Source organism: Montipora foliosa, chromosome 1 (assembly GCF_036669935.1).
Source record: "Montipora foliosa isolate CH-2021 chromosome 1, ASM3666993v2, whole genome shotgun sequence".
Lineage (NCBI taxonomy): Eukaryota > Metazoa > Cnidaria > Anthozoa > Scleractinia > Acroporidae > Montipora > Montipora foliosa.
In genome coordinates this window covers 42,701,344-42,713,843 of record NC_090869.1, presented here as the reverse complement: position 1 = coordinate 42,713,843, position 12,500 = coordinate 42,701,344, and the positions used below count along the sequence as shown (strand labels likewise).

Here is a 12,500-nt window from a genome sequence, read left to right as displayed (position 1 = left end):
TATGGTTTAAAGTGTGAGATGTGATTGGTCCGTTGGACGCCTGCTCTCTCAGCAGTTACCATGGTTCCCTTGAGGGCAATAACGCGAAATGGTCTGTGATCATAGCGAGTGCTGAACTTGTTACGCTTTTCTTGTTTCAGCAACACGGTTTGGCCCACTTGGAGGGTGGATTCTTGCACGTGGCAGGTGCGATCAGCATACTCTTTCATTTTAGCCTTGGGCTGCTGATCCAGAGTGGCTGCTTTTTGGTGCTGTTCTGTGGAGAGGCTGTTTGAAGTGTCAACAGCATGTATTCCTTCGCAAAGAGGTCTGTTGTATAACAGCCCTGCTGGTGAGACGCCTGTTGCTGAGTGTGGAGTACAGTGGTAGATGATAAGGAATGGATAGAGGGCGAGCCGCCAGTCATGCCCTTCCAGCTGCAGGGTGCGAACTGTTTTGGTTAAAGGTTTCATGAATGATTCCACCAGTGGGAAAGGAAAAGTTGCCACATGACAACATCCTTGCGAAAGTCATTGTTGAGAAAAATAACCTGCTCCGGGTTGTTAGGGCCCTTGGTCAGTTGAATAATCGGCAGCAGAAAGGTGTGACCCAGGGAAATGACACGGCAGGCAAACTGCAAGGTCCCAATAAGGGACTGTACATCCCTTAAATAACAAGACCGTTTGTGTGACCAACTAGAAAGCATGCCCTTGCTTTGAGAAGCTTATCCCCTGGGAGATGGGTCTGCATGAGTACCGAATCCAGGGTTATTCCCATAAACTCGACGGTGGTTGAGGGATGGAAAGTTTTCTTGGGAGCTATAGCGATATTTAATTGCTCAAAGAGGGTCAGCAATTGGCAGAGGGCAGTGGCACAGTGGGATGCAGGGGGAGGCTCACTCAGCCGAACTATGAAAAAAAATCATCCAGAATGTGAATGACAGATTGAATATTAAGGTGATGTTTTACCAACCATTCCAGGGCGTCAGACAACTGGTTGAAGAGGAATGGGGCACTACAAAGACCAAAGGGAAGGACTTTGTCAAAATAATACCGGCACTTCTAACACATGACCAAGAGTTCCCAGTCTTGTGGATGGATTGAGATGATGCGAAAAGTGGACTGAATGTCGGTCTTTGTCATAAGGGAGCCAGGGCCATGCTTAAGTAATAAGGAGATTGCATCATCAACTCGTATATACACTGAAGGGTGAATTATTCGATGGGATATTTGCATTTATGCTGTCGGAGGACCCTTTGGGATGGGAGAGGTGGAAGATTGTACTCCACTTATTGGAGTCCTTTTTAGGGACCAGACCGAGGGGGTGAATTTGAAAATTGGGAAAAAGGGAAACTTCGACCTGCCACCCTACCAAGTGTTACTTCGTCCAGCAGGTCCTTTTCAATCACCTGGGGTTGCTGGAAAGCAGAGGGGAAACTGCTTGCCCTTGTAGCCTATCCGGAAACCAAAGCTGAGACCATGACAGAAAATTAACAAATTGTTTATCTGGGAGAGTCTGAAGAAGAGTGTGGAGGAGTGAAACGTTGCGAGGGGTGACTGGTATTTGATTCTTGACAACTTTATCGATTTGATGACTTCTTATCACTAAAGCTTCGAGATTTTGCAGGCGGGGTCGTTGTGGCTGGAGGCTGGGTGTTCCCCGTTGCAGAGGCCTCAGCTATAGTTGTTGCAAACCCCGCGTCAAACTGGGATTGGCCTAAGGGCAGAAAGGGAGCACCCATGAGAGAAATGGTCCCTACTCCCACAAATGGTACAGCAAGATTTTTCCTGTCCTTTGAATTTCAGCAGGTACAGTTGAATATCCCGTTCCCCCAAGTAATTGAAGGTGAGCAGGCGGCTTTCCTTCTATATTGTAGGAAAGCCAGGCAAAACCAGCAAATTTGCTGTGAGCAGACCGGATAATCTCCTGGTAGGCAAACATTTCAACGGCCCCGTGAGGGAAACAAGGTAAGGAGGACCGTACAGAAAACTGTGAACGTGGACAACCACCTGTCAATCGTGTTGACGTACATCTTTTTCTTACGGGAGGGGGTAGGGATATTGACATGTTTACCCTCAAATGGGTATGGTCAACAAGGGAGGAGTTTTCTGGCAGCAGGGAGTCAAACACAACAAACTCACTGCTCAAAATTGCTTTCCTTGTCTTGTGTGGAACATGCGCTGCGATCGGAGAAGTTGAACATGAGGATGGAGGCATAGAGAAGTTCCCGGAAGTCGGCTGAGTGAGGTGGACTTGACACAAATCTAGGGTCAGACAGTTGCTGTGCGAATGGTGGATTGGACGGCCTTTCTGGTTGGCAGGCTGGTTGACTCGGTGCAGGTTGAATGAAACGGTTTGTACTGAACGTCTGAAGCTTTTCGTCGATGATCATAGCGATCATTTGTGCCAGCGCGGTTATATTTCATGGAACTCCCCTTCCTTCTTGAACGCCGCCATCTTGGATAGTACTTGTATTTGATGGGCCTGAGCTGTCTTAAATATCGGCAGTATTGTCCTACACAACGGAGATTTCCTCTGGGTCGGGTCTTGAGGAAGATAGTGGGGCTGATCTGTAGTAGTTGTGGTTGAACGGGCCTTTTTGGAAGCTGGCTGGCTTTGATCAGAGTATCTTGTTCGTGGGGGATTTTCCTGCCTTTCAGGTACTTGAGAGACACCAGTTGGGATGGAATTCAACTGCTCAAGGAGATGTTCACGGGACCCAGTAATGGGCAAGTTGTTTTGTACCAATAGAAGGCGGAGCACTTAGGGTCAAGGAATCCATAGAGAGACGTGTATAACCTCTAAGAATAGGGATCACTGCATGCAACGAAGGCAGAAATGAAGTGCCTTTGGATTACAGAACATGTGGTACCAAAGAGGCGACCACTTGATAGGGGCGCGGCACAGAGACCGAGGGCTCAAAGGTTATCACTCGTAAACATTAACTTTAATTTTATACTAAAATATCACATTACCATCATCGTTCGCTGTGCAGTCTACCAAATTTTCCGTCTTGCTGTTAGATTGCATGTAGGGGGAGGAGCTTGTGATATGATCAGACTTTTACAAATCTATTTGAATCTCTCAGATTCCTGTGATATAAATAATTAGGGTCTACACTAGAATTTCAGTCAAAACTTAATGTGGACCATTTTTAACAAACCACAAGATAAAAAGATGACTGGAATTCTGTTGTTTTTGTTGTTTTCTTACTCTATAAGCTTTTGCATGACATGCAAAATGATTTGCCACTAACTACAGTATGATCACGTAATTCCACAAGATTAAAACTCAAAGGGAAATGAGAAATTGGGTAATTCTGCAGAGTGAGAAATCTCACTGGCCTCACACCCTTGCTACCTATCATTCATCTTTCCAACCTAAACACTCTATACACTCTAAAACATTAAAGGACATTAAGGACAAAATCAGAACACAACAAAAAATATATTCCTAACTCCTGGGGTGTCTCATTGACAAGTAAAATTGTCTGGCCGGTTTAGGCGTCCTAGGGTTAATAGACTGTTTTCAGTGAGTGAAGGGGTAGTTTCTAAAGAAACTGTGGTGCTGCGTCGGTGGGGAAGTAGTATACAAAAATTTGGTTTATCAACGGAGTTGATAATGTAAATTGACCACCGTACAGAGATTCTCTGTACGGTGGTCAATTTACATTATCAACTCCGTTGATAAACCAAATTTTTGTTTTCAGTGAGTGATTATGATACCCTGTAATGCTCATAAATTTTATGTAAAAACAGGAAACAGACAATAAAAGTGGGAAGGGTAATGCTCACCTTTCCACCAAACTGAGCTGTAGCACCACCATGACCAAGGTGTAGGCTATTAGCAAGTAGATACCATACAGCACTTTACAGTCCATTTCATTGGACTGGTATAGGATACAGCTCTATTGTTTAATGGTTTTACGAGTGGAATGATGCTGAAATACAAAACATGACAAAGTATCAGTAGTCCCAGGGATGCTCCAGTGAATGATAACAATGTTTCTCATCTCCAATAAGTCTTAAGTCTTCCTTGTGTAAATGAATGGCACAGTGAAGACTGAAAAATTTGATTAGTTTATTTAGGTCTAAAGGGTTCAAAATGGTTTTTTCAGCCCTTTGTTGTAGTCCTCAAGTCTCCTGAGTGCTTGGGGACCTTGGTGTATGTGTGGGTGGTGGACATGTAGGTCCCACTGTAGGTCCCATCATTTAATCATCATCATCATTTTATTTAAATAATTTAAATTTAACAAATTAGAAAAATACATATATATACAACCCGCATGTAGCAACGCTAATCGGGGCGGGTTGTGTAGCTGGTTTGGCTGCATTCTGTTGGGGTGTTGGTGGTTTTGGTGGTTGCTTCTGTACAGGAACATATTTCCTTAGGAACTTCAGATTGCGATTGTTCCTCCAACTTGATCCACTGACATGCACAACATAATTATTGGTCAAATTGTTGCATGTCATCACTCACAGCTGTTTTGTGTTGGGTGTGATTCTGGATGCGTACATGGTCATCGATCACAAGGAAGGAAGCTGCTTTATGTGCTCAGCCCACCCCTCAGCCCCTTGAATGTGCCTGTCCCTTAATGCTTCATCCCTTGCAGCAAGGGTGTCTCTCCATGTTGGGTGAGGTTCATAGTGTCCGGGAAGGATGGGAAAAAATCCTTGCTAAGTCATCCAAAGATGCACTGGGCAGGGGATAGCTTTATGCTGGGATCTGGCGTATTGCGATATTAGAGGATTTCTTGTTGGAAGGAATTCATGTTGAGGCTACCTTGTGGGTCAGTGTTTTTAGGGATAAGCTGTTTGATGGTTTTCACCCTGACGTCGGCCCTGCGTTTGGGATGGGAGAGGCAACTGATGATAGTTGGTGGTGTACTGCCCATTCTGAAAGGAATTGCAGTGTAGATTCCACCATAATTCTTGGCCACCATCTGTCACACACTCATCACGGATGCCATAAGTTGCAAATGTGCCTCTTGGGCAGTAGCCTTCATGTCCTCTTTCGACGATTGGCTAGTTGGAGTATCTATCTACCATGATGAGGTTAAGTTGACCCCTTTGTAGTGGAAGAAGTTGGCACACATACACTGGAAGGGATATGCTGGAGGTACATGTACAAGTAAAGTTGGGTGTGGTTGGGCAATGGGTTGGGAGGGTGTCATACAATTGCAGTGGGATAAATTTTTGCATAGGGGATGGAAGTATGATGTTGCAGTCTTTCTAGAGGATAACACCATCAATTGTGTTCACTGAACTGAAAGTACTCCTGGCGAGTTGGTTGCAAGCCATTGAGGTCAGCAAAGTTAGGGTCACTTACCATATCTTACCGCATAAGCACCCAAACCCCTCACACAATATCTTTGGTATAAGTTTGGGGGTGGGTGCTTTCCTGAGCATGGGCCCTCGCTCAAGTAGACTTCTTTGCATAATCTTGACTTTCTGGACTAATCAAGTAAAGAAACAAACAAAAATAATCTTAAACGCAAACTTTAGCACCTCAAATTTACAAAATCACTGGTATCAAAAAGAAGCTAAGTTCAGTTCATATCAGTTGGCCCATATATTTCACTAAATGTGGTTATAAGCCTAGATCTAAAAGTTTAAGCTATTCAAGGTTAAGAGAATTAGTGCTGGAGGCTTTTAAAGAAATTTTACCTGATATTTCTGCCATTGGTACACATAGCCTTAGGAGTGGCGGGGCAACTGCTGCCGCTAATGCTGGCGTACCAGACTGGCTTTTTAAGCATCATGGCCGCTGGGCTAGTGAATCAGCTAAGGACGGGTATGTCCACGATTCGTTGTCTGAAGTTCACGTTTGTCGGTTTCTAAGACTTTAGTTATTTAGTGTTCTCGCTCTTACCGCTTTTTTTTTTTCTGGTCTTGCCCAGGCGACCGTTGTTTGTGGGGTTCAGCTGGCCTGGGGTTTTCCTCCCAGGTGCAAGTGGACATATGGGGAGGTTTTTCACCCAGCTGTTGTTCCACGACCCCATTTCAGTTAGCTTGTGATTTAGTTTTTTGGAGCTCTATGTTTCTTGGTTCGTATATTTTACTTTTCTTTTATATGTCTTGTATTCGTTAGTCTTTTCGGAGAATAAACTGAGTGCTTGGCTTGAAGCAAGCCGCAATCCTATTTTTGTGTTTGTTTTCTTGTTGGGGCAATGTGAGATTTAGAGGAGAGAAGATTTTGTCACAACTTCTTCTGGGAGATCTCTCCACGCTTGAGCAACGCAGTTGATGACGATTTGCTGCATTGGTTGGCAAAGATTTTCGTTATCATTTCTTGTGGCAGTCTGCATCCAGTCAACCCACTGTCTTTAAAGGGCTTGTTGATGGAGACACCGAGGTGCTGGGCAATTAAAGTGCATCCTGCAGCAATGAACACCAGATCAATGGAGAGTTCATCTGCAATTTCCATGACAGTGTCACAAAAGTGAGGTTTGTAACAGTCTTAAGTGAGGAGTTGACAAACACCATCCTCCGATTGTTGCCAAACCCTTCTGAACCACTTCTTAACTTCGTCTTTGGTCATCCAGCTGTCATCTTCATGGAGTGGTATGCTGTGGTAGCTTGTCCAACAGTTCCAAGACTGTGGTTTTCTTGTTCTGTGGGAATTAATGAGCCTGGTGGAATGGGCTTTGTGTCTGATGTGTTTCACATGTGGCATGTTGTTTGAGTGCTTGGAGGTCAATGGTGTGGTGTAGTTTGGGGGGGGGGAATATATACTTTTTGCCAATATAAGAGGGGGGGCGGCTCCCCTAGATCCGCCCCTGGATAAACTTTATTACACTAACGTAAATTATACTGAATAAACTAACTTAACCCTAAGAAACAGAAAAACAAAATGATTTACATACAGTTTGCTAGTACTGTATAGTGTCACACTAAGCTCCCAATGGAGTCAATTAACACCCAGTCATTAGTTAGGACTTGACAATGTAGCACTTACTGGTCTTATCTGAGGTTGGTCTTATGTAATATATTTCCATCACAGAAACCCATTGCTGGATTATGCTAGCCCAATTCTGGGGCAGTTTGCCAGAATATCTTTCCTTGAAGTTACAAAGAGTGCAGGACAGTTGCCTGAGAATTCTTGGACTTTCTGAGGGCACCCTAGAATCGCTAAAGCAAAGAAGAGATGCAATGACCAGGAACCAGCTGAAACGTATACTGGAAAGTAGCAACCTCAACCACTTATTTCAACAGCCCTGAACCTAAACAGCACTACAGTCTAAGAAACAAAAACCGCATCCATGTACCTCTTTCCCGGACAAATAGACATCAAAAATCTTACATGGTTGTTTGAAGAACTTATCGCCCAATACAAGAAATGTTCAAGAGCAGACTCAAGTCCAACAAACGATATTAAGTGTCTCATATTTCCTCGATTAAACGTTGCATATCCTTGTTAGGTAACACTTTGGTACTGCAGGTTCACAGGTTTCACACGAAGTTTGGGACGTACCTGGTAGGTGTTGAGCTCATCTACGTTGCTTGCTATGATATCGTTTTGTTGCAGTTGAGTAACTGGCAATAGAATGACTTCAGGAACAGGATTAGGCAATGGTAACACTTCGAGATCTTGAGTATTCTCAACTTGTCTTGGTGCGGCAATCGCGAACCAGCCAAACATCAAAACTGATCAATGTGTCATTTCCATAGAAACTTCCCTACAAACACTTGGTAAGTAACAGGGCCTAAATGATCGTGAATTACCCCTCTGATCCAAGGTGAGGCAGATTCCGGTAATCACAAACTATCACAGGTTCACTGGTCTCCAAACGTCTTGGTGTTGAGTGATTTGCACCCTTGGACCTTTCAAATATTACATACATACATACATACATGATGATTGCTCCATCTTCGCAGATGATTGCCATCTCATTCAGCACCAGTGTTTGAATCCACCCCACCAGCAGTACCTCTTGCATGGCTCCATAGCAGACTAATGTTAGGGTCTTCACAGGGTTCATGGTGTCCTTCTGAGGAATGACCGCGTTATGTACCAGCATGTGTCTCCTTAGGCCAGCAACTGACTTGCAACTAGTTGCTACATAAAATGCATGTAATTTCCCTCGGTCGTGGAGGTAGAACATCACCTGGGGGTTGCTGTGCATGGGATTTTTGATGGTTGTACTTGCTGGTATGCAGACGATAAGACCAGCTTGGTAAACTTTTCACAACTATTCAGGTGAGTAAACAACTCTTCCGCAGTTGGCATGGGATACTCACGTACCTCCAAAAATTGGTTAATGGTGGCTTTATAATCCCCACAAATCCTTACAGTTCCATCCGACTTTATCACCGGAACAATGGGCGTGTCCCAATCAGAGAAATCTCCTTTTTTCCAGCACACCAATCGACTCCAGCCCTCTAATTTTCTTGGCGATCTTCTCTTTCAATGCAAAAGGAACTGGTCTTGTTTTGAAAAACTGGGAAGTAGCATTGTCTTTAAGCTTTAAGTGAGCATGTGCCAATGTTAGGACGACGAGACGGGAAACCGGAATTGGTCGCGGCTGGCTGGAAGGACAGAGGTTGTGATTGGGAACTTGAAGACGAAACCGACCTGCTGAGCGGAGAAGATGTTTTAGTCGCAGCCATTGCTGAAGACTTCTTCTTCTTTCGAGAAAACGTGGCTGCACGGGCACGTCTCTCAGCACTGTGGATGCGTTTTTCGTCCTCTGAATCATCTGCTAGATCGTGTTGTTTGTATTCTTCGACCGTACTCCAACCGTATTCAGACTTGTCGGCGAGAAGAATATGCTTCTGCCGTTCGACGAGCAATTTCTCACCTTCTTCGAGGTCAGACTTGACTTTCTCAAGGTTGGACTTCTCAGCGGCAGACTTGGCGCTGTCGAAGGTTTCCGCAAGCTTGAGATTGAACTTGAAATGGTCCTCGTTGGCTTTTCTTTTAAACTTGTGCGGCTCTTGAAATTTCAGTTTCTTGATCTCTTTCATTTGCTGTTCTGTCGAAGTCTCGTTGGCACGCTTAATCTGACCTGCAGTGTCCTTGAGCAGCTCCTTAAAGGAGACCATTAACTGATTGTTGTTGGCTCTAATTAGGTCGGACACTTCGTCTTTGGTAACCGACATTACGGCAAAAAGAAAAAATTAAACGAAACGAAACGAAAGAACGCGGTTGGTTCTGAAGCCTAGATGACAGCCACGTGTTATACTCGGTCTTATATACCCCTGAAACCCTACCCATGATACCCCGGCCTGTAACCCAGGCCCTTGTTGTATCTCGTGCCGACAAAATAGTTATTTCAGCCTTGTTCGCTTGCTCACCCGTCAGAAATAACATCTTTTTTATCTGGAGGCAGGTTTCTAACGGGACCAACGTGCTCTTCAAACGCAATCGCCGTTTGAGGAGTAAGAATCGTACTCCATTCTTCCGCGATGTCATCAGCTGACTCACTGGCTGAATCATCTTTATCCCCACTTTCAACGAGGAAATCGTCCATATCTTGGTCGCTGTCAGACTCACGTTGCTGATTTGCACCTGCTATGAAACTCAAAGGCATATCATCAAGTTCGAATCCTTCAAAATTACTACTTTCATCTCCAGAAAAAAAAAAGATCGATTCTTGTTCATCTTCAGCATGAGACGTGCTGGCCGACGCCATTTTGAACATGAAAAATCGAAAACAAACTTGTGAACTTGTGCGAAATTTTCGCCAACCTTCTCTCACTTCGCATTGATCGAAAGCTTGTTTCATATTTAGACCCTGTAGCAATGTTTAGACACCCTATAGGCGTTATTGTCTGCTGAGAGCAAGTTGAAGTATGGGCCATGTTGGGACCCACTAAAGTGGGTCTCGGGCAGGAAAGGGTTAACTTTCCATTGAATGGTTTTTTGCATACTATACGCATGAATCAACTGTAATTGCAATCTCATCTATTGCCTCAATAACACTGTCACTGTTTTTATTTTCTGAGTATACATTTCCTTTAACTCACAAATGATGTTCTGGATAATTTTGAGCTCTACATTGACATTATTGATTGCTCTTCAGATGGCATTCCCACTAGATAATGAACTGTCTTAGTAGATCTTGATTAAGTCAGTAAGTTGATGTCTTGGTTTAGTGAGCCTTGTTTTCTTATTGATACACAAACTCAGAACTTTCATACCCATGGTACTTTATTTCTGGATCATTTAGTTGATATTTTGGTGCTTCTGAGTCCACAGGCACTGTTTTTAATGTTGCAGTACTTTGTTATGGTCTTGGCTTTCCTTCAACCTGTCTTGGTAAGGTGGTTCTGTGCTCATGATCTGTTTTCCAAATTCAGCCGTTGTTCACGAAATTCCTTGCTCTGTCTACTCTTGAATCTAGCTCCAAGCACCACAATGTTTTCTCACCGTTAGATTAGTCTAACAGCTGATCCAGAGTTAATACCAGCAGATAAGCAAAATAAATGATTTATGTCCAATTACTCAAAAGTGATACAAAAGATGATCAAAGAGCAAGCTCACAAAATACATGTACCAGCAGTACAACACCATGAGTCTCATGGTTGGGCCAGTCATTCATTAGTGGCAGTGGTTGGTGTTTGCTTGTGTTGAATGTGTTAGACTTGTTCTAGCTAAAGAGCCATTCCTACAGTTGTTCTTTGTTTGCCCCGGTTGATTGCAATGTGGTTGGTTTGGTTTGGTTTGGGATTTGATGCCTGGCGTTGAGGGCAGTTGCAGGGTTTAGAGGGTTGGTTGGTTTGCTCAGCAGTAGCAGAAGTGGTGTCAGCCATGGCACCCATCTCAAGGGCTTCACCTACTCAGAAACAGCTTGTTGGGGTCATTTGTCACATAGACGATCTGTCAGAACAATCTGTCGGAGCAATTTGGCTTCTTGAAAGGGAAATCTTGTCTTTCTCAATTGATATCTTCATTTCACGATTGGACCCGTGAGAGAAGCAAAGGCTTGACAACTGATGTTACCTTTTTAGACTTTTCAAAAGCGTTTGACTTGGTGCCATATGAACGCCTTTTGACAAAGATACACTCATATGGTATCCACAGGTTCACTCCTATCTTGGTTTAGGTGCTCTCTCACCAATCGACACCAGCCCGTTGTTCTGCGGAGACATCACTCATCTTGGACTTCCGTTTTGTCTGGTGTACCCCAAGGAACCCTGTTGGGACCTATTTTATTTCTCATATATATTAATGATATTTCAAGAAATATTATGTCAAACACAAAACCCTTTGCAGATGATATGAAGGTGTATAGGATACTCAGGGATACTAAGGAAGATGTAGAAGAGCTACAGAAAGATCTTACTCACCTGGAATCTTGGAGCAATGACTGGCAGCTGAAATTTAACTCTGATAAATGTGAAGCAATGCGCATTTCTAATAATTATTCAAGTCCTCAATATCATCTATGTGGTAACCAGTTGAAAGCTGTATCTGAAGTTAAGGATCTCAGAATCTATATTACTTCCTACTTGTCATGGAGTATACAAGCCAACAAATGCGCAAATAAGGCAAACAGTGTGCTCGGATTCATAAGACGAACGGTGGGTCCTAAAAACCCTGAGCTGTTTTTGAAACTTTATAAGAGCCTAGTATGTCCGATTCTCAAGTACTGCTCTCCAGTTTGGTGTCCGCATCTTAAAAAAGACAGAAACACCTTGGAGAAAGTACAACATAGGGCATCCAAATGTGCCCTTGGAAATATTGGGCAAGACTTGCCCTACAAAGAATGTCTAAACCTCCTTAAGTGGCTAACACTTGAACAAAGAAGATTATTTTCGTTGCTTATCGAGTGTTGTAAGACAACAAATAGACTAAATGGACTAGATCCCTCAGCATTTTTTACATTTGCACATGATTTTGAGCCCTTAAGAGCTAATCACCGTTTTGAACTTAAGTTTGCATCCTCAACTTTAAATAGTTTTAAACATTGTTTTTTTATACGCATAATCGATAAGTGGAATAGTCTGCCGAAGGACATTGCTGAGGCAGAAAATTTGAACACTTTTAAGAACAGACTGAGATGTCATCTTGCAAATTTTTCTAGTGAACACTTAAGTTCTTTTATTGTGTGATGTATTATATATTTTATAGTTAGTATTTTAAACAGTTGTAAAATAATTATTAATGTTTTTGATTTATTTTATTATCAGGAGATAAACTAGATAGGGATAACCTCCTTTATCTCCTTTTCACTTTGCTATGGATTTGTGAATAAACAGTCATTATCATTATCATTGTCTGGTTTCAAGTTGTTGCCCTGGTTTGGATTCCCCAGAGAATCTCAGGATGACTGCAACCAGTATCTGGTGTATACCACTGTTGTTTGCTGCATGTATGCACAATGTGACAGGTATGAGGTTTTTCTCACATACATGTAAGTCCAGGAGGCAGATGACACTCATTCTGGCAACCAGTGACCAGAGCAGAGGATGATACTGTACCGGTGGGCATAGCAGAGGGTTGTGTGGACTTAATGCTAAGGGTTAAACCCGAGTGCTGTTTTATTCATTTGGGTGGATTGTGGCTGTGAGTGTGAT

At 43.2% G+C, this 12,500-nt stretch overlaps 2 protein-coding genes and 1 pseudogene across 2 annotated transcripts in view; 1 reads left to right on the top strand and 2 right to left on the bottom strand.

Annotated features, from left to right (window-relative positions):
* LOC137998996 (endosome-associated-trafficking regulator 1-like) overlaps nt 1-12,500 on the top strand; it is a 36,085-nt gene that overhangs the window by 8,378 nt on the left and 15,207 nt on the right. The window lies entirely within an intron of this gene.
* Nucleotides 4,236-5,227, bottom strand: LOC137987761 (uncharacterized; annotated as a pseudogene).
* LOC137985653 (uncharacterized) lies at nt 8,439-9,080 on the bottom strand. The gene has a single exon (XM_068833335.1). The coding sequence runs from the start codon at nt 9,078-9,080 to the stop codon at nt 8,439-8,441; it is 642 nt and encodes a 213-aa protein (XP_068689436.1).

Bases quoted from the DNA above. Each gene is read 5' to 3' on its own strand.
- LOC137985653 (XM_068833335.1), bottom strand. From the start codon at position 9,080: ATGTCGGTTACCAAAGACGAAGTGTCCGACCTAATTAGAGCCAACAAC.